At 39.6% G+C, this 18,693-nt stretch overlaps 1 protein-coding gene across 1 annotated transcript; it reads left to right on the top strand.

Annotated features, from left to right (window-relative positions):
* The first annotated feature begins 695 nt into the window (after window positions 1-695).
* Window positions 696-13,844, top strand: LOC308091589 (sialoadhesin-like). The gene is made up of 16 exons (XM_080437251.1): window positions 696-763; window positions 3,231-3,266; window positions 3,709-3,981; window positions 5,373-5,678; window positions 5,875-6,099; window positions 6,211-6,453; window positions 7,817-7,948; window positions 8,062-8,112; window positions 8,259-8,327; window positions 8,532-8,600; window positions 9,213-9,281; window positions 9,675-9,743; window positions 11,591-11,644; window positions 11,840-11,902; window positions 12,143-12,193; window positions 13,408-13,844. Exons 1-16 carry the CDS (start codon window positions 733-735, stop codon window positions 13,410-13,412), a joined length of 1,746 nt encoding a protein of 581 aa, XP_080293377.1. The 5' UTR covers window positions 696-732; the 3' UTR covers window positions 13,413-13,844.
* Window positions 13,845-18,693: the final 4,849 nt, after the last annotated feature.

Below are 18,693 nucleotides of genomic sequence, written 5' to 3'. Positions count from 1 at the left end.
GATATTCAAAACATATATGTGAAAGCAATGTGTGACAGGCAGGGTATTTTACTGGTATCACATCTGTCTGTCTGTCTGTCTGTCTGTCTGTCTGTCTGTCTGTCTGTCTGTCTGTCTGTCTGTCTGTCTGTCTGTCTGTCTGCCTGCCTGCCTGCCTGCCTGCCTGCCTGCCTGCCTGCCTGCCTGCCTGCCTGTCTGCCTGTCTGTCTGTCTGTCTGTCTGTCTGTCTGTCTGTCTGTCTGTAGGTAGGTGTGTCTGTGAACAAGATAACTCAAGAACGTGTGGATTTAGAAAAAGAAAAAAAAATGGATGAAACGACAGTGGGCCTACACGACATTTACTAAAGAAGAAGTTGGTGAAAAAATGATGAGCTCATGACATGGGCATGGGTGTACAAACCCCTGCTGCACACACACACACACACACACACACACACACACACACACACACACACACACACACACACACACACACACACACACACACACACACACACACACACACTCACCACACACACACACACACACACACACACACACACACACACACACACACACACACACACACACACACACACACACACACACACACACACACACACACACACACACACACACACACACACACACACACACACCATCACCCTCCTATTTCCCTCTCTCACATCAAATATATAAAGTTAGTGTGAACAGGAAGTATAAAGGTATTTCAGAGTCGTTCATCACAGCAGAGATGGCTCGTATATTTCCTTGCGTTCTCCTCTGTGAGTATATCACTATTAATAGAAATAATGAGCTACGGTAGTATTTTAACCATTATAATGAAAGAAAATGGTGGCTCTACAAAGCTAGACTATGTACGTAACTTTCCTCTTCTACCCCGGGTTTGAACCTGGTTTCCAGTGCTGAAATGTTTACCATTGAGCTAATAGAGCCTGCTTGCTTGCTCAGGGGATAAATTTAATCTTGACAATCTAAATATCTCAATAGAAGAGCAAGGAGACAAAAAAAAGTTATATTGTATTAACATACTCTACCGTACAGATTAAAAAAAAATACATTGTAGTCATTAAAAAAGGTTGCATAGTGCGGCTTTAATGTTTTTTTCTTTGTTATGTTCTCAACCAATGTTTTCACCTTGTTGTAGATTTATCATTTCAACAATAGTTTTTTATTTACTTCAGCCAAAGTACAACAGTGATGATGTAACTAGAGTGCAGCCTAGTGTGTGCTCCTATATTATACTGCCAGTTATTAATTAATTAATACATTTATTAAGAATTTAGGGCGGCAGGTTAATATATTTAAGCGCTCATTTTCTTCATTTCATCCTGGACTTTATTTTTTATGAACTCTACAGTCAAATGAGGCGTGGCTTCTGAATTGTGTGCAGTTGCACGTTTTTTATTGGGATGATGATGGAAGATTGGTTATATTTGTGTTGAATGGGGTTCGTACAGGTGGAAGCATGTCTGGGAAAGGCTACAAATAAAGCTTAATTTATACTCCGCCGTATATGGTGTTGCCTGCCGAAAAGATGTGACATGTCAGGCCCTGTCACATGCAGGGCTATAAGGCCCTGTCACAGGGAGGTCAGGCCCTGTCACATCAGGCCCCTCTCACAGCACTTTGTGACAGAGATGTCTCCATGGTACTGGTCATTGTGTCTATATGGTACTGGTCATTGTGTCTGTGGTACTGGACATTGTGGGTGCGTTCGAAAATACAGCACTGAGCGCACTGCACTGGCCAATACAAACGAATAGGCGAGTTTGCTCCGGTGCGCAATTTCCGAACGCACCCTAAGTCTCTATATCATGGTCCGTATCATGTGACATGATACTGACATGATACTGACCATGATACTGATGATGTCAGTATCATGTGACAGGGTTGACAGCCCTGTCACATCAGGTCCCTCTCACAGTGTGACAGGGTTAACCCTAACCCTGAAGTAGAGCTCGTCGGGTTAGGCATGTAACCCAAAATACCCGGGTTCCGACCCGTACCCGGCTCGGTCACGGGTCCATTCATAAGAAGTGACTCCGGGTCCGGGTCGGAGCCGGTACAGTCCGTCTCGGGTCTCGGTTCTCCGACTGTGAAATGGACGGTTCCACTTACCCGAGTTGACCCGGCAAGCGGGTTTCTCGGGGCTCAGACTGTGAAATGCACGGTCCACTAATACCCGAGTGGACCCGGCGAGCGGGGGGTCTCGGGGCTCAGACTGTGAAATGGACGGTTCCATTAATACCCGGGAGGAGGGAGGGAGGTCGGTCGCTCAGAAGACAGACTGGCAGTGACGCAGTCAATGACTGGCTGCTATTTATATTATCATATCACTACATAATATTATATCATTGACCTAAATGGCGATATATTAACAAGGATAGGATGATTAAAACATATTTATGTCTGTGTTAGCCTTGATGATCGTCTTTCTTGACCCAAGGCTCTGTCTGTATTAGGAACAACTTTGGACAGGTGGAAAACTTTAGTTAAACTTGCAGAGTGGCGCATTACTTTACCTGAGTTACATCTTCTGATACTTGTACTTGAATGTTGACATGAAATAATAATCCTGTTTAGTGTTTCACTACCACGAGCAAAGACTACAGCGCATATTAACGGCGCTGATCAACACACACGTTGTATGTCACGGTTCTATACGGGTCGGTTTCCGACAGCTCTCGGTGCTGTTCGGGTCCGGATCTCAATTTCTAATAATGGCCCGGGTCCATTCGGTTACGGGTATTTTTTTCGCGGGTCCATTCGGGTATCGGTCCTTCATATTGGACCATAGGCCGGGTCCATTCGGTTCCGGGTAAAAAAATCACGGGTCCATTTGGGTTCGGGTATTTATATTTGACCCGTGAAGACCTCTACCCTGAAGCCCTGTCACATCAGACCCCTCTCACAAAACTGTGATGTCAGATGGCAAGCACTGTCACAGGGCTGTGAGAGGGGGTTGATGTGATAGGGCCTGAACATCCCTCACAGGGATGTCACATGATCATATCATATTCTATGGGGAAGAACACTGGTTACGCCATTTGACTTGTTGCTTCTACAGTAACATTCTACTGAAAATCAAGCATGAGGTCAAATTAACTTGTGTTTGTAACACATGTTGTATTTAATTCAACTTGACAACAATTATCAAAAATAAATGATATCATAAATACAGATATTTATGCATAGCTTGATAATATTGTCTTATAAAATGTTTTTCAGTGTTGAGTAGCTTCATCTCCAATGGACACAGTCATGGTAAATATTGATTCAATATCAATTCTCTTTATTCACTCAAGAGTCATATTTGCCACACACTTCATCCTCTCAATCAACTCAAGCAAGCAAGCAAGCATAAGTCAGTTTACTATTATGTATAGTCATGTTTTGTGCATCTTGTAATAGTGTGATATTTTGCTGCCACCTTGTGGCTTAACATGGAATTGCGTTTGTCTGTCACCTTGATAAGTGATACAGCCTATGCCTAGCTCACTGCAACTTGTTGTGTAGTCTATATCCTGAAGTCTCCATGTAAAGATGTGTATTGAAGTCATCTTTCCTGTCTGATTAATGATCAGTTCATCATTATGTTATACATTTACTCAACTTGCTTGTTACTGTGAATTAGTGACAGACAGGCTGTTTCTATAGCATTTGGTTTGATTCTACGTACTATGTTGTGTTCTATGTGTTTGTGTAGAGGAGCCAGATGCTGTTCTGACTCTGGAACCCAAATGGTCCCAGTTATTTACTGGAGAGACTGTTACATTCACATGTGACATGAGAGAAGGAAAGAACACTGACTGGTGGTATAACATATACAAAGATGGTGTTGCATATATCACAAACAGTGTTCGCACTAACTTTACATTTAAAGCAGAGTCAGTTGACAGTGGTGAATTCCAGTGTACCGGTGTTCATAAAGAGATGCAGGTCAGAAAAGAAAGTAATGAAGTCACTTTGATTGTATCAGGTAAGTCATATCATTATACTTATAAATCACTGCCATTATGTTTAAGATAGCACTCATATACGAACGCTTTTAATTCTGGTTCTCTGCCCATAAAAGAGCATGTACAATAGATATTTTAGTTTTTCCACACATGAATTAGGATATGCTGTAAAAGGGTGGTGAGAGTTCTTATGTTGACATTTTAATTCAAAAAATACTAAATGCATTTTGAAAATAATTTCTGATGTACAAAGCTTTTCAAAACTTTTCAATTTTCTATTAATGTGACATATTTGACAGATTAATGCCAGTTAATGTCCTTCATGAAAAACACTACAACATGACTGCAGCATAGGTATAGTAGGGATGGTCAAGCTCTGAATGGCCAGCTGGTTGTTTTCAGGGAGTAATTATCTATATCAATCATTATTTTCAGCATTACTAGTACATTTTTTATCAGTAACTCTTTTCATTGCTGTGAATATTTATTTACCATATACAATGTTGTCTAAATGTGCATGGTAGAGCTATATCCCATGTCTCTCTGGGCATATCAGCATATATATCTTTTAACTAGTTTCAAAAATAGGTTTTTTACCTATGAGATATTAATAACCTGAACTCACTTGTCCGATACGACCCTGCTCACCAAGGCTTACGTTTCAATTTGAGGAAAATGATCATGTAATATTCACATTTAAACAATCATGAATTATTGATGACACAGCAGAGCAGCCCCCGGCATACTATAGGGAATAGTTCACTAGTACTGTCTGTCAGATAATGGTTCATTGTGATGTGTAGGCCTACCATTAGTTATCAATACGTTTGAAACAGCGGCCCAACATGCAACACATTGTTAGTACATATAAGGATATGATATGAGGAATCGTAGATACTTTAGAATAAATCATTATGAACTATTAACTGACCTTTACAAATCAAACATTTGATAATAATTAGCTGCCAATTTATAAAATAACTTTTGTAAACACTAATTAATGATGAACAGACTTTAGAATAGTGTCTCAGTAAGATCTTTATATCATTATGTTATTAACATGATCTTAAAAAAATATTTTTTTACCATTAAATAAAGACTTTGTTACTCACTTTTGTGCTGGGTGGTTGTAATACTGTAGGTGCAGGGGGAGGGTGCTGTGTTGTTGTAGTACTGTAGGTAGGGTGCTGGGTGGTTGTATTAGGTGGCTGAGAAGAGAGAAGAGGGCTCTGGTGTTGCCTTTTCCAGGGATGCTGATGTTGTAATAGTACCATGAATACACGCAACAAGTTTCGAGGCAATACGTCCAATATATTTTTGAGATACCAGACATTGCATGAAACATACATAAATATGACATACCAGTACAGTAAACCATGTTTATAATCCAGAGAAATGTGCTTTCCAACAGACAAACCTCAACCTGTTCTGACTGTGTCTCCTCAATGGTTGAGTCCTGGAGCCTCAGTGACTCTGAGCTGTGATGTTAAAGAATCATCTGAAGGCTGGTGGAGGTTCTACTGGTACAGGGCTGTTCCTAAACCATCAAACAACTACTACAATTATGAGCTCTTACCTGGTAGCCACCATGGGACTGTAGAAGGTTCCTACATCATTCATGGTCCTACAGGTACAGGAGGATATGTGTGTAAGGCTGGGAGAGGAGACCCAGTTTATTACACTAGACCCAGTGAACCTCAGTTTGTCTGGTCTGGTGGTGAGTTTAAGTCATAAATCATAATTGTTATTTCTACTAGGTTGTTTTTTCTACACAACCTCACTTACTTACTCACACTTCCTCCCATTTTCTCTCTCTCACATTCTCTGATCTAGTTCTCACGTTTCTTGGGTTTAATTCACCACGTCGCTATCACTGCTCTTTGTTTGACCTCTGATCCTGTGCTGTGTTTTAGATGTCCATATTTTAGTTTCTCTCACAGTGAGTTCTAACCGAACTCAGCACTTCTTACCTGAGAGGCCTCTTCCACTGAGCTGTGAGGGAATCTCTACTGAATGGAAAGTGAAGAAGTACCCCGATGAACCCAGCCCATTACATAGAGGTGACAGTGTCACCAGGGTGTACTGGTGTGAGTCTGGGCTGGGAGAGTACAGCAATGCTGTCAACATTACAATACATTGTGAGTCTGATTACTTTATTCACAATCAAATATGCTTTTATATGCTTTTGTGGTTCAGTGTGAATCCTAAATTGTGGACTGATTTTCTTTTACTTTTTAACTGTTTTACAGATGGTTCTGTCATCCTGGTGAGTCCTGTCCACCCTGTAACTGAGGGACATTCTGTCTCTCTTCAATGCAAACACGACAGTCGCTCGTCTCTCTCCAACGTGGACTTTTATAGAAATGAAGATCTGGTCCAAAGTAAAACCAATGGAGAGATGATCATGCCTGCTGTATCTAAGTCTGATGAGGGCTTCTACAAGTGTAAATATTCTGGAGGAGAGTCACCACAGAGCTGGATGACAGTGAGATGTGAGTATTGTGTTTACAGTTTCCTTTTCATATATGTAAACAATATGCAAATCTAAGTTAACACATTTATGTATTACCTTTCCTTGTCTTAATTATTTTTCACATGTAGGGTTGGAATTTGGATAAACACTTTGTAGCCTACTGACTCAAGTGTTAAACTACTAAATGGTAAATGGTGCATTTATATAGCGCTTTTATCCAAAGCGCTTTACATAGATTGTGCATTACATTCACCCATTCACACACACATTCATACACCGATGGCAGAGGAAACCATGCAAGGCATGGAACCTGCTCATCGGGAGAAATTAGGGGTTCAGCGTCTTGCTCAAGGACACTTCGACACTAACTCTGGGGGAGCCCCCCAGCCCGGGATGGAACTGGGAACCTTGCGGTTTCCAGTTCACTCTACCCAGCCACTGTACCCCTGAGCCACTGCCGCCCTATACTAGACAGAAATGAGTGTAAACTAATTCTCAATTACGTAACCACATGAACCCTTGCGTCCCTATTCTGGGGGCGAACATTCAGTGAAGTCTACAAGCTCACAATAACTTTTTTTTTTTTTTTAACAAAAATATTTTAAAAAACTGTATTATGACCAAGTTACAAAAGCTGTCAAAAATATTCATCCAAAGTAATACAAAATAATTAATTAAGTTGTGAAATAATTCTCAAAGTGTTGTTTGTGCAAAAAAATTATAATAGCACAATGCATGATTTACATTGTTTGAAAAAATAATACTAAAGTGGACTTATATAGGCCCTGTTGAAAATTGTTGACAGGTGCTCTTTTGTGGAGGTTTTGAAAGAGGATAGGGAGTCGTACCTTTTGATGGCTGGTGGTAGGGCGTTCCACATTTTTGTGGCAGAATAGAATGCATTCATCCCCATGTTTGTGCTAAATTTGGGGGGAAGAGATCAGTGGAGCTCCATCTGGTGTTGTGCCCATGGGCGTTACTCACACTAATGAAGTAGTTAGACAGGTACATGGGCACTGGTCCCATGTACCTGTCTAGTATTTTGAAGACCAGGCCCATTGCAAGTGGCTGTACTCTGTCCTCTACCCTGAGCCATCCCACCCTTGCAAAATGAGCAGGGGTTAGGTGAGTAATAGGTGTGAGGTCTAGTAGTAGTCTAATTAGTTTGTTTTGAGAGGTTTAGTTATGATTTTAATGACTTTGAGGTGATCAGTACCATGAGGTGCATCCATAGTCAAAATGACACCAGATGAGGGCTCCAGCTAGGGTCCTCACTGCATTCCTATTGACAAACGAGAATCTAAATGATGAACGTATACAATCGTAACTAGCAACCAATACCAATACTGGGAAAACTGTAGTTAACCTCCTTGTGATTGTAGATGCTCAACCTTCACTGCCTGGATCTGTGGAACCCGGTTCTCCACATGTAGTGGGAGTGATAGTAGGACTAGTTGTTGTGATTCTACTGACCATCCTTCTGCTCCTGCTGTGTCGATACAGAAGATCTAAAGGTGAGAACCACTCAAAGAGGATTATATATTAAAGGGGAAAGTTTACAGTTAGTTTCATGCAACTTATCTGAACCACTGATCAAGTCAACCTCTCCGTTTTCCTTTACCAGCAGGTGGCGCCAACGTCAATGAATCAATCCAAGGATCTCAAGCGACTGGAAATCGTACTGTAGCATTATACAGTACTTCATGATAACACATGCTGATATAAATGTGGAGTTTCAAAGAGAGAGATTTTACATAATTTAGATTAATTAGATAATTTTAATTGTTAATTGAATTTACAGATATCTATGGTTCTTTCTTTCAGATGAGCCTGCAGCTGTGTCAAGTGATGGGATATATTCAAAGCTTGAACTCAAATATATGGTCAAGAAGGGTGAGCAAACTAAAAAAACATGAAAGTCACGGTGAAGGTTATTGACTGTAACACAGCCCACATTGTGTGTGTAAGAGTGGGTTCATGCTGACAGCTGATATAAATGTGGAGTTTCAAGGAGAGAGATTTTAAAGAATTGTAAAGATCAATTAGGTGGAGATTATTTGAATTGAATTCACAGATGTCTATGGTTCTTTCTTTCAGATGAGCCTGCAGCTGAGTCCAGTGATGGGATATATTCAAAGATTGAACTCAAATACATGGCCAAGAAGGGTGAGCAAAACAAAACAAAACATGAAATGAATATGAAATATGAAACATGATCAAGGTGAAGGTATGGGCTGTGTAGTAGTGGTTGTTTTGACCAACCACTGTGTGTGTGTGTGTGTGTGTGTGTGTGTGTGTGTGTGTGTGTGTGTGTGTGTGTGTGTGTGTGTGTGTGTGTGTGTGTGTGTGTGTGTGTGTGTGTGTGAGAGTGAAAGGTCTTCTTTATCTCAGCGACATGAAGGAATAACACAATAATTTGGTTCTGAGATCTTTAAAGTTGTATTCTGTTAACTGTCCACCACATGCTCTCCATCACATACAGCTATTAACAGTCAAGTGTCTTACCTAACAGTAAACAGTGTACCATCATTTGTTTAGGTTTATAGCTAAACATAAATGCATGTGTTCCTAACACTGTTGGTCCACTTGAGAGGTCTTTTGGAACAAGCCCCAGCCAAAACCCCTTTAACCATATTTATTATGAGAGGTCTTTGGTGCACCCAGCCCCAGCCTAAACCACTGTAACCCCATATAGATTCTACATAATTTAGATTAATTAGGTGGAGATGATTTTAATTGTTAATTGAATTTACAGATATCTGTGATTCTTTCTTTCAGATGAGCCTGCAGCTGGCTCCAGTGTTGGGATTTATTCAAAGATTGAACTCAAATATATGGCCAAGAAGGGTGAGAAAAGAAAGAAACATGAAATGAATATGAAATATGATCAAGGTGAAGGTATGGGCTGTGCAGTAGTGGTAGATTTTACCACAGCCCAATGTGTGTGTGTGTGTGTGTGTGTGTGTGTGTGTGTGTGTGTGTGTGTGTGTGTGTGTGTGTGTGTGTGTGTGTGTGTGTGTGTGTGTGTGTGTGTGTGTGTGTGTGTGTGTCTGTGTGTGTGTGTGTGTGTGTGTGTGTGTGTGTGTGTGTGTGTGTGTGTGTGAGAGTGAGTGAGCGGTCTTTGGTGCACCCAGCCCCAGCCTTAACCACTTTAACCCTGCAGTATATAGATCTTACAGAATTTAGATTAATTAGGTGGAGATGATTTTAATTGTTAATTGAATTTACAATTTCTTTCAGATGAGCCTGCAGCTGAGTCCAGTGATGGGATATATTCAAAGATTGAACTCAGATATATGGCCAAGAAGGGTGAGAAAAAAAAGAAAATGTGAAAGTCATGGTGAAGGTTATTGACGGTAACACAGCCCACATTGTGTGTGTAAGAGGGGGTCCATGTGTGTGTTCTGTTGAATCTCATGGACATGAGGAAATAACACAATAATTGTGTCTTAGAGCCTGCAAAGTTTTAGTCTCTATGAAGTTTACACATTTCAATGTGCTTTACACAGAACATCAAGAAAAGGAAACACAATTATACAATGACATTATGATGCATAAAACAAAATAAGTAAAAACTAGAAAAAGTGCTCCTCGGAGCACAGGTCTCCGCCAGGTCAGGTAGGTTATTGTGGCCTCCTGGTGGCGCTATAATAGGCCAAAGTGAAAAGGGTGCCATTTCTTCTTAGGCCTTGCACGGCAATCGGACACTGCATTCATGATTTGAAGCATTTTGTTCAAAAATGTGTTTTGCTAAATTAGACCTGCTGGTGGCGCTATAACAGGCCAATGTTAAAAGGGTGGCATTTGCTCCTCAACATAGTGTGAATGTGCGTCCAAAGTTTGACCGCAATCGGATGCTGCGTTCATGATTTGCGGCATTTTGTTCAAAACAAGGCACTACTGCAAACTTTAGATGTCAATCTTAGCCAATCAGGATGGAATATGAAAAATCAAACACATCCGTCTTGATCACATGACTGTAGAGATCATGTGTACCGATTTGCGTGACATTTCGATAAAATCGGAAGGAGTAATATAAAAAAATGTGTTTTACATAAGTCGGCCTCCTGGTGGCGCTATAAAAGGCAGATGTGAAAAATGCAGGGCAAAGATTTTTCCTTGACCTCTAGGGAGTGCGCTTACAAAGTTTTACACAGATCGGTGCAGTTATAGGTCAAAACACAAATCGGTCTGTTATAGCGCCACCATGAGGCTGATTTGAACATTTTCAAGTGGCATTTCTTCCTCGGCCTAGTGGGAATGTGCGTGTGAAATCTCACGGAAATCGCAAGCTGCGTTCATGATTTGAGGCATTTTGTTGAAAACGGAGCAATCCTGCAAACTTTGGAAGCCAACCTTAGCCAATCAGGATGAAATATGGAAAATTGGACAGATCCGTGTTGATCACATGACTATAGAGATACTGTGTACTGATTTGCGTGATGTTTGGATAAAATCTGTAGGAGTACTGTCAAGAAATGTGTTTTGCAAAAAGCGGCCTCCTGGTGGCGCTATAAAAGGCTAATTTGAAAAATTTGGGGCAGAGGTTCTGCTCTGGCATCCAGGGAGTGTGTGTGCACAGTTTCGCTGCGATCAAACCAACGGTGCCGGAGATTAGCTGTACACAAAATGACAGAATGACACACGGACACACGGACGGACACACACACACACACACGGACGGACGGACAGGGGGCAAAACATACAATAACAGATACAGTTACAGTGCAGAAGAGAATTTTTTTTTTTTTAAGTAATTCAATCAAAGGCAGCGGCAAACAGAAAGGTCTTTAGTTGTGTTTTAAAATAAATACGAGTGGCAGCAGACCTGTAGTTTTCTGGGAGTTTGTTCCAGATATGTGGTTCATAAAAACTAAATGCTGCTTCCCCACATTTATTTTTGGTTTTAGGGACAGAAAAAGGACCTTTCCCCAGATGATGGTTTCATGATATCATAAAAGATCAGAAATGTATTTTGGCCCTAAACCATTTAAAGCTATAGACCAACAGTATTTTGAAATCAATTATTTTGCACACAGGGAGCAGGTGTAAGGATTTAACAACCTGAGTGATATGCTCCACTTTCTTGGCCATATTTAATAGGCAGCTAGTTGAATATGAATAAAAGTGTTCCTAACAGTCAGTTTCCTCCATAGAGAACCCTGCTGATCCACTTGAGAGCTCTTTGTATTCTGAAATAACGGACACAGGTATATTCATTGTTTTCTCTCAGTAAATTGTTAATCTGAAGTTGAACGACAAACTGAACGTACGTTCAAGTTAATTTGGGTGTAATTGTTCAAGTTGATTATTAACCTCCAAAATAGCAGCATAATAACAATATTAGATATTTTAAGAAATTTGCAATAAACTTTGTCTATGCTGACTTGTGTGTTATCTTGTAGAACCAGGTGTGACCTACGCCCAGGTTAACCACCAAAACAAAGACAAAGCCTGGAATAAGAAAGGTTAGTGAAAAGCACATACAGTGTAACATATACATAACGTTTCTCTCAACCATGCATTTTTTCCATTGAAACAAGAGAAAATACCGCTAGACATGAATTAAGACAGACTCAACCTCGTATGATTAAAGGCTGAAGCTGATCACACTGATATTCAACACACTTTGGATTGAGATATCCTACTTATAAATTCTGCTAACATATTCTGTGTCTATTTTCCTTTCACTGAATCACCGGCTCCAGAGAAAACGGAAGATACAGTTTATTCCCAGGTCAAACCAGAAGCAGCACTTGGTAAGATTCTATCTTCATCTATAACAGCTGCAGAGCTAACTCTTCTTCATCTATCCGCCCATCTTCATCCGCTTATCGGGTCACAGGGGTAACGATTGCAGCAGAGAGTTCCAGACTTTCCTGGGCCACATTATTCACTTCTCACTGGGAGATCCAGAGGCGTTCCAAGGCCAGTGTGGAGATATAATGACCTGTATCTGGTCCTTGGTCTGCCCCGTGGTCATCTCCAACTGGGACGTGCCCATGCATGGACCTCCCTAGGGAGACACCCAGGAATCATCTTTAGCCTATTAGATGCCCAAACCACCTTAACTGGCTCCTTCCCACGCATAGGAGCAGCGTCTCTACTCCGAGTCTCTCCCGAGTGACTCACCCTATCCCGCTATAATTCACCACTGTCATTGTCGATTTTCCCCGTCACACCAAAAGTGGTGTCTTCAAACCACCTTCCAAATGTCACAATCCAATCAGGGTCAAGAGTCCTGTGTAGCCTGGGCAGCATTCCTTTTCGGGTATATGATCCGGTCGGGAGCGGAAGTAGCCCTACGTCACCAGGCGCGTCATCCGCGTCATCAGCGACCGGATCGCGACAAACCGGAAAGACGTCTCACCCCAGAATAGGTCCGTCCTATAAAATCCTTGATGCGGCGTAGTTTAGCTTATTTTTTTAATATAAATGTGAGTGTACTTTCCGGAGACTATTTAGCGTCTGTATTATCCGTATTGCACGGGGAAATTCTATTACATTTAAATAGGGATTGGGGAACCAAAACAAAGCGGCACCGCAAAACCGGATCCGTCAATCCGGAAAGAGGATTATTTTTTATTTTATTTTTTTCAGTAGGCGTGGCCTAGACCGGATCATATGGGTCTTTAGTAACGCATACCAGGCTTTCCACCTGGTTCTCACTGATAACTACCCCCCACCCCCCACCATGGAGCTCTATTCTCATAGCAATCATTGCTATAGAGTGTTTGTTCAGTAACAGCTCTCTATTGAACAGAAAATAGCAACATTTTCAGGTTGGGATACCAATTTTATCCATTCAGGGACTAAACACAATCTGTATGACGGTAAATTACATTATACAATGCAATATGACAATGTCAAGTTAAGTAGCTAATAGAAGTGAAATATAAATTGCCAAACTGGAATATCTCAGTGCGACTTGGTATGAGTTTTTTTTAAGTTATTTGATGTTATTTTGTTCCAGGTTAGTAAATCATGAAGATGTCAGGAAAACATGGAGAAGAGAAGCGGGCAAGGAAGAAGTCAAATGAAAGAAATGTGTAAACAAACAAAACATGAATTGACAGTGATGCTGTCAAACAAGTCTATGAAGCTATCGGTGAAAATCGATGTATCTATCTTTTTTTTATCTGCAACACAATTGTATAAATATGTAGTTTGGGGGTCCCTGCTTCATCTCTCTCTCTCTCTCTGTTAAGGGGTCCTTGGCCTGAAAAACACCTGGTCTAGACTGATCAAGGCATCTTTTTATTGTGATCAGTAATGGTTCCTATCCAATTCTTTGTTCTTTGATGTTGTGTATTTTTTTGTTTGTCTTTGTTTGCTGTAAAATAAGATTAGCTGTGTTAACAGCCTGTATAATCCATTGCACTTGTAACCTAAATATAGCACAGAAAAGTAGGTGCAAAGATGTGCAGTATTCTACATACATTTTATATATATTTTTTGTATTTTGTCTGTGAAGGAAAAAAAAAAAGATGTAATTTGTATAAAGATACTTTCAGATCTTGTATTTTATTATGTCATTTTATTCTCAGATTTTTAACATTTTAAACATTTACACTGTGGTTTATACTCTGGAGTAAATAAATTAAATAAAAAAACACAATGTGAGCTGTCACTTCTTCTCCGCCTCTGATTGGCTTATCCAGTGGTTCTCAAACTTTTCAGGCCATGACCCCCAAAAATAATCGTATTTGAACTGGGGACCCCCCACACTGACAAGCACTTGGAATTGTAGGAGTTGAGGCATTACATTTAGTTTGACTCGGTTCCACAGATAAATATTGTGAAAATAGGCTATGTTCAAATGTTTTGCCACTTTCTTAGGTAATATTTGATAATTTGGCCAATCTTTTATAGCAAAGTTTGTTCATCACTTTTGAGGCAGTAATGGTATTTTTTCCTTTTATTTGTATTTGTATCATTTTAGACTTAGAGGTATTACAATTGTCTTAAGTCCCTAGAACACTAACCATGGGTGAATTTCACCCGAACAATTGTAATTATGGGATTTTCATAATGTTGCTGATGTCTGAGGTGGGCGGGTCCTTTGGTACCTTCAGGATGCTCACTGACGTCATAGAAGGTAGGTTTGTTTATATATGGTTAGTGTTCTAGGGTTAAATTGTTACCCCCCCCCCCCATAATTTGGGGAACCCCAGTTTGACACCCACTGCCCTAGATGGGGGCATAACAAGAACTGTTAGCAAACCATTCGTTGTAAATGTGAAATGGATCCATTGAGCAACTGCGTGGCCTATTGACACTTTTTGGTTGAACTGTAGAGGTTAATAGAGATTCCTTCCGATCAGATCATTTTTAGCTGAGTGGGTAGAGACCAGAGGGTGTCTTTGGAATTGGAAGGTCAACGGTTCGACCTTCGGCTCACCCAGTCTGGTGTCAAAGTGTCCCTGAACAAAATGCAAGCTGTGTGCTCAAAGCCATCAGCTATGGGTGAAGCTGTAAAAGCAATTTCCTGTCTCCTGGTGACCATAAAAAAACTATTTCCCTTACATTTGTACCCCCTATGGAGAGATGTGGGTGTTTATGTGAGTGTGACCACGAGGGATGTTCAGGGGGTCCTATTTGCAGAAGAAAACAGAGTAAAGTGACTATAGAGTAGGGTAGAGTAGAGTTGAGCCGATTATATGCCATGGAAAATGCCAAAACAGAGTGAGAGAGATTGTTATCCTTAATGATGATTGGTTAAAAATTCTAAATAAGGGAATGTTATTTATGTTTACTTCCATTTTTTTTAAAACAGGGATCGGCATGGTCAATTCTTGGCCAGCCTGTATCATCAGTAGTCATCAATGACGTCAGTCGTCAATGTCATATCTTTGATGTATGACTCCTAATTTGGGCAAGGTTTCAGTCCAATCAGAGCTGCACTGATCCATTATAAAATGTGTTAAGTTAAGTGTTACAGCTAAATTGGTAAACACTGCTGTAGTGTAGACTGTCAAAAGTAAACTATTTGAAATACATGACACTGTTCTTGTGGCATACAACATCAGTGTAAGAACAAACTTCTTTTAATAGAACTGCAATTACAAGCAGATGCACCTTGTTCAGATTCTAAGATCATTCATACAAGGATTATGACATTTTATGAACAAACTGAGTAAAGAGAATAAAATGTATTAATGTAAAACATGTACAGTAGGCTAAGTATAAAACACTTGCCGGAAAAAAAACATTAGAATGAACAACATGACATTATTTGTTTGAGATGAAATAACGCAGCTTTCAGACTGCAGGTCAACATATGTACATTGTAAAATCTAAAAGAAAATAATTTTGAAAATATATAATTATTTTACACAAATGTCATTAAAATGTCAAATGTCCGTATACAATCAGTTAACATTTATGTTTTAAATGTATTTATTTGAGCGTAAAATATACTGACGTTTTAACACCTACAAAATAATTGTACCGTAATATAATAATACCTGTAATATAATGTATGTAAAAACACAATTGTCATGAAAATGTACAGTTACAATAATGTGCTAGTGGACTAAGACAAGTGAAAATTAAGGTGTGAACATTTTCTATAAAATGCACAGTATGTTTTCACAACTCGCCAAACTGTGACTTCATGTACGTGTGTGACTGTGCGTGCGTACGAGCTTGAACATAATTGCATTTGTATGGTTGTGTATATGTTACCCCGCATTAACTGGTGAAGACCCATTTCTATGGCTACAGATATAAATCTTACCCTGCATTTACTAGTGGTGGAAAGTAACTAAGTACATTTACTCAAGTACTGTACTTAAGTAATTATTTTGGGTATTTTTACTCTACTGGAGTACTTCCAATGTTCAATAATTTTACAAATATTAGCAAAAATAAAGTTTCCACTATAATTATTTGAAAACTGTAATTACTAGTTACTTTTTAGATTTAGATTATTATTACAAAACCACTTCAGACCTATATACATACTTTGGCCATTTGATAATAGCAGATCTACAAGCTCACAACTTTTGAGCTTGTAGATCGGCTATTTTCAAAGGATTTTTATTATGAAAAGTTGTGAAATGGTACCTTCTGCATAATGAGTACTTTTACTTTTGGTACTTTAAGTATATTCTGATGCCAATACTTTTACTCAAGTAAATCATTAATACCGGACTTGTACTTTAAACTATTTCTACAATAGGGTATTGATACTTTTACTTAAGTAAAACAATTGAATACTTCTTCCATCACTGATGCATTTATTGAAGATCCATTTCATCCACATGTTGTGTTGGGTTGTCTGTATCTAAGGACCATATGTATATATCTAAGGAGATGAAACAGAGTTACAGAACACATTTAAAACATGATACTCTGGCATTAAACATACAGTATAACATTATAGTCTGGCATTGCATCTACTGATTTTCCTTATCTGTGGAATATGAAAAAGTGTATTAAGGTCTCATTCAGTTTTGTCATTCATTAAGTTTTCCTTCCATGGCAACAGATCAGAGATATCTCTGCTCACTGGAAATTTCTTCTTTCTTCAATAATACCAATTGGTATTGTATTTTATATCGTTGGAAAGCCTTATTAGTCACCTTTACAACGAGGTACAACTTGTAAGGATTGTGCATTTTTGGAATGAGCAACACAGCTAACCGTACTACTACCCCACTGGTGCCAGACTCATTCCACAAATGCACGATCCTTACAAGTTGTACCTCGTTGTAAAAGTGACATATCAGGCTTCCCAGCTATGCACCATGTCCCTAACCTCTTTCAGCTCAGTCCAGATCAGTTCAGGTTGTAAGAGGCCACCTGGTTCAACACTGCTCTCTATCTCGTTGACCTGAGCCCCGGCCTCAGACAGACAGAACAGTAAAACCAGCAAAGCCCCACAGCCCTTCATTCTGACAGAGTGACTGTTGGTGTCTCACAGCCTCCTTTTATGCCCCAAAAAGCCACCTGATGAAGCAACATTGGACACGTCATCGTACCCAGTGGAAAGTTCATGTTCAACTGGACACCATCATGTTGTGATGATACCGGCTCTGAAAAGAGCGGCTGAGAATATGTTTCATGTAATCAGCTGTTATTCAAGTAAATGTAGTAGGGTTGTTTTTCTGGTGTGGTGAGAATGGCTTCAGATGTTCAGTTAGAGGAAATTATACAGTATAGGATATTTATTCATTAAACATAAACCACAAATGATTTGTGTTCAAGTACATTTTCTCTGTCTAAAGGTGTTCATGTTAAAGTTAAGCTTTTAATCTCTCCACTGACAAAGACTGTCAGACAATGTAAAAGGTGCATTTAGTTAAAGTTATTTATGTTTTAACTTCATGTCACTGAGAGTATCTGTCAGGCAGTGTTAGATCATTCAAGATCATTTCAAACTCCACTCCACTCCAGTTCATCAGTTCAAGTGAATTTTTTGTGCTCCATATGTCAAAAGATCTGCATGTCAAGGATTTATTAACTGTATGGACATTATAGAGTCTGTCTAAAAGCAAAATGAATTCGATGGTTCTTGTCTGTTATATTAGTGTAGAAATAATGGCCTGTTATATTAGTGTAGCTGGTATACATAATGTGGGCAGCTTTAGGTAGTCAGAGGTTAGAGAAGCAGGGCCCTATCTTGCACAACACCTTACCCCTTATGTCTAAACTTTTAGGCTTTTACTATTTTGAAAAACATTTTTAAATACTTCAAATAGCCAATCTACAAGCTCACAACGTGTCAATGTAGATTTTCACTATTTTAAAATGTTTTTCAACAATAGTAAAAAATGCCAAAAAAGTTTAGGCATAAGGTAGGGCCCTAGAAGCCCAAAGGTTGCCCGTTCCAATCCCTGTCCAGGTGGCACACAAATGGGTCAACATGACTGTGGGTCAGAGGTCAGATCAGAGGGTCAGCTCTGAGGTCAGCTCAGCAGGTGGTTTCATGAATGTATGTATAGACAATATTTTGGACCAATTAAAAAAAAAAACATTTCACACCCCACCTCAGCGGCTGCCGGACTATTACATTTGAGGAAAGTGAAAAAACCCACTGAGGAGAAAAGGTTTAATGGATAATGAATGGCATTGACCTTGGTCATCTGTAGCAGAGATTCTTTCTTAGAGGAGGGGTTGACCTGTTGTTCACACTCATTAACAGGGCCTGAGAGGTGCTAACATTTTTACATTTTGATAAGACATTTTCTCAGATTTAAATTTATTGCACATCATTTGAAATCTTACATTCTCATAATCTGTAAAAAGCTGAAAA

Source organism: Gymnoscopelus braueri, assembly GCF_963280865.1.
Source record: "Gymnoscopelus braueri genome assembly, chromosome: 9".
Taxonomy (NCBI): domain Eukaryota; kingdom Metazoa; phylum Chordata; class Actinopteri; order Myctophiformes; family Myctophidae; genus Gymnoscopelus; species Gymnoscopelus braueri.
Note: the sequence above shows the minus strand (reverse complement) of the source record. Positions and strands in the feature narration are given on the sequence as shown.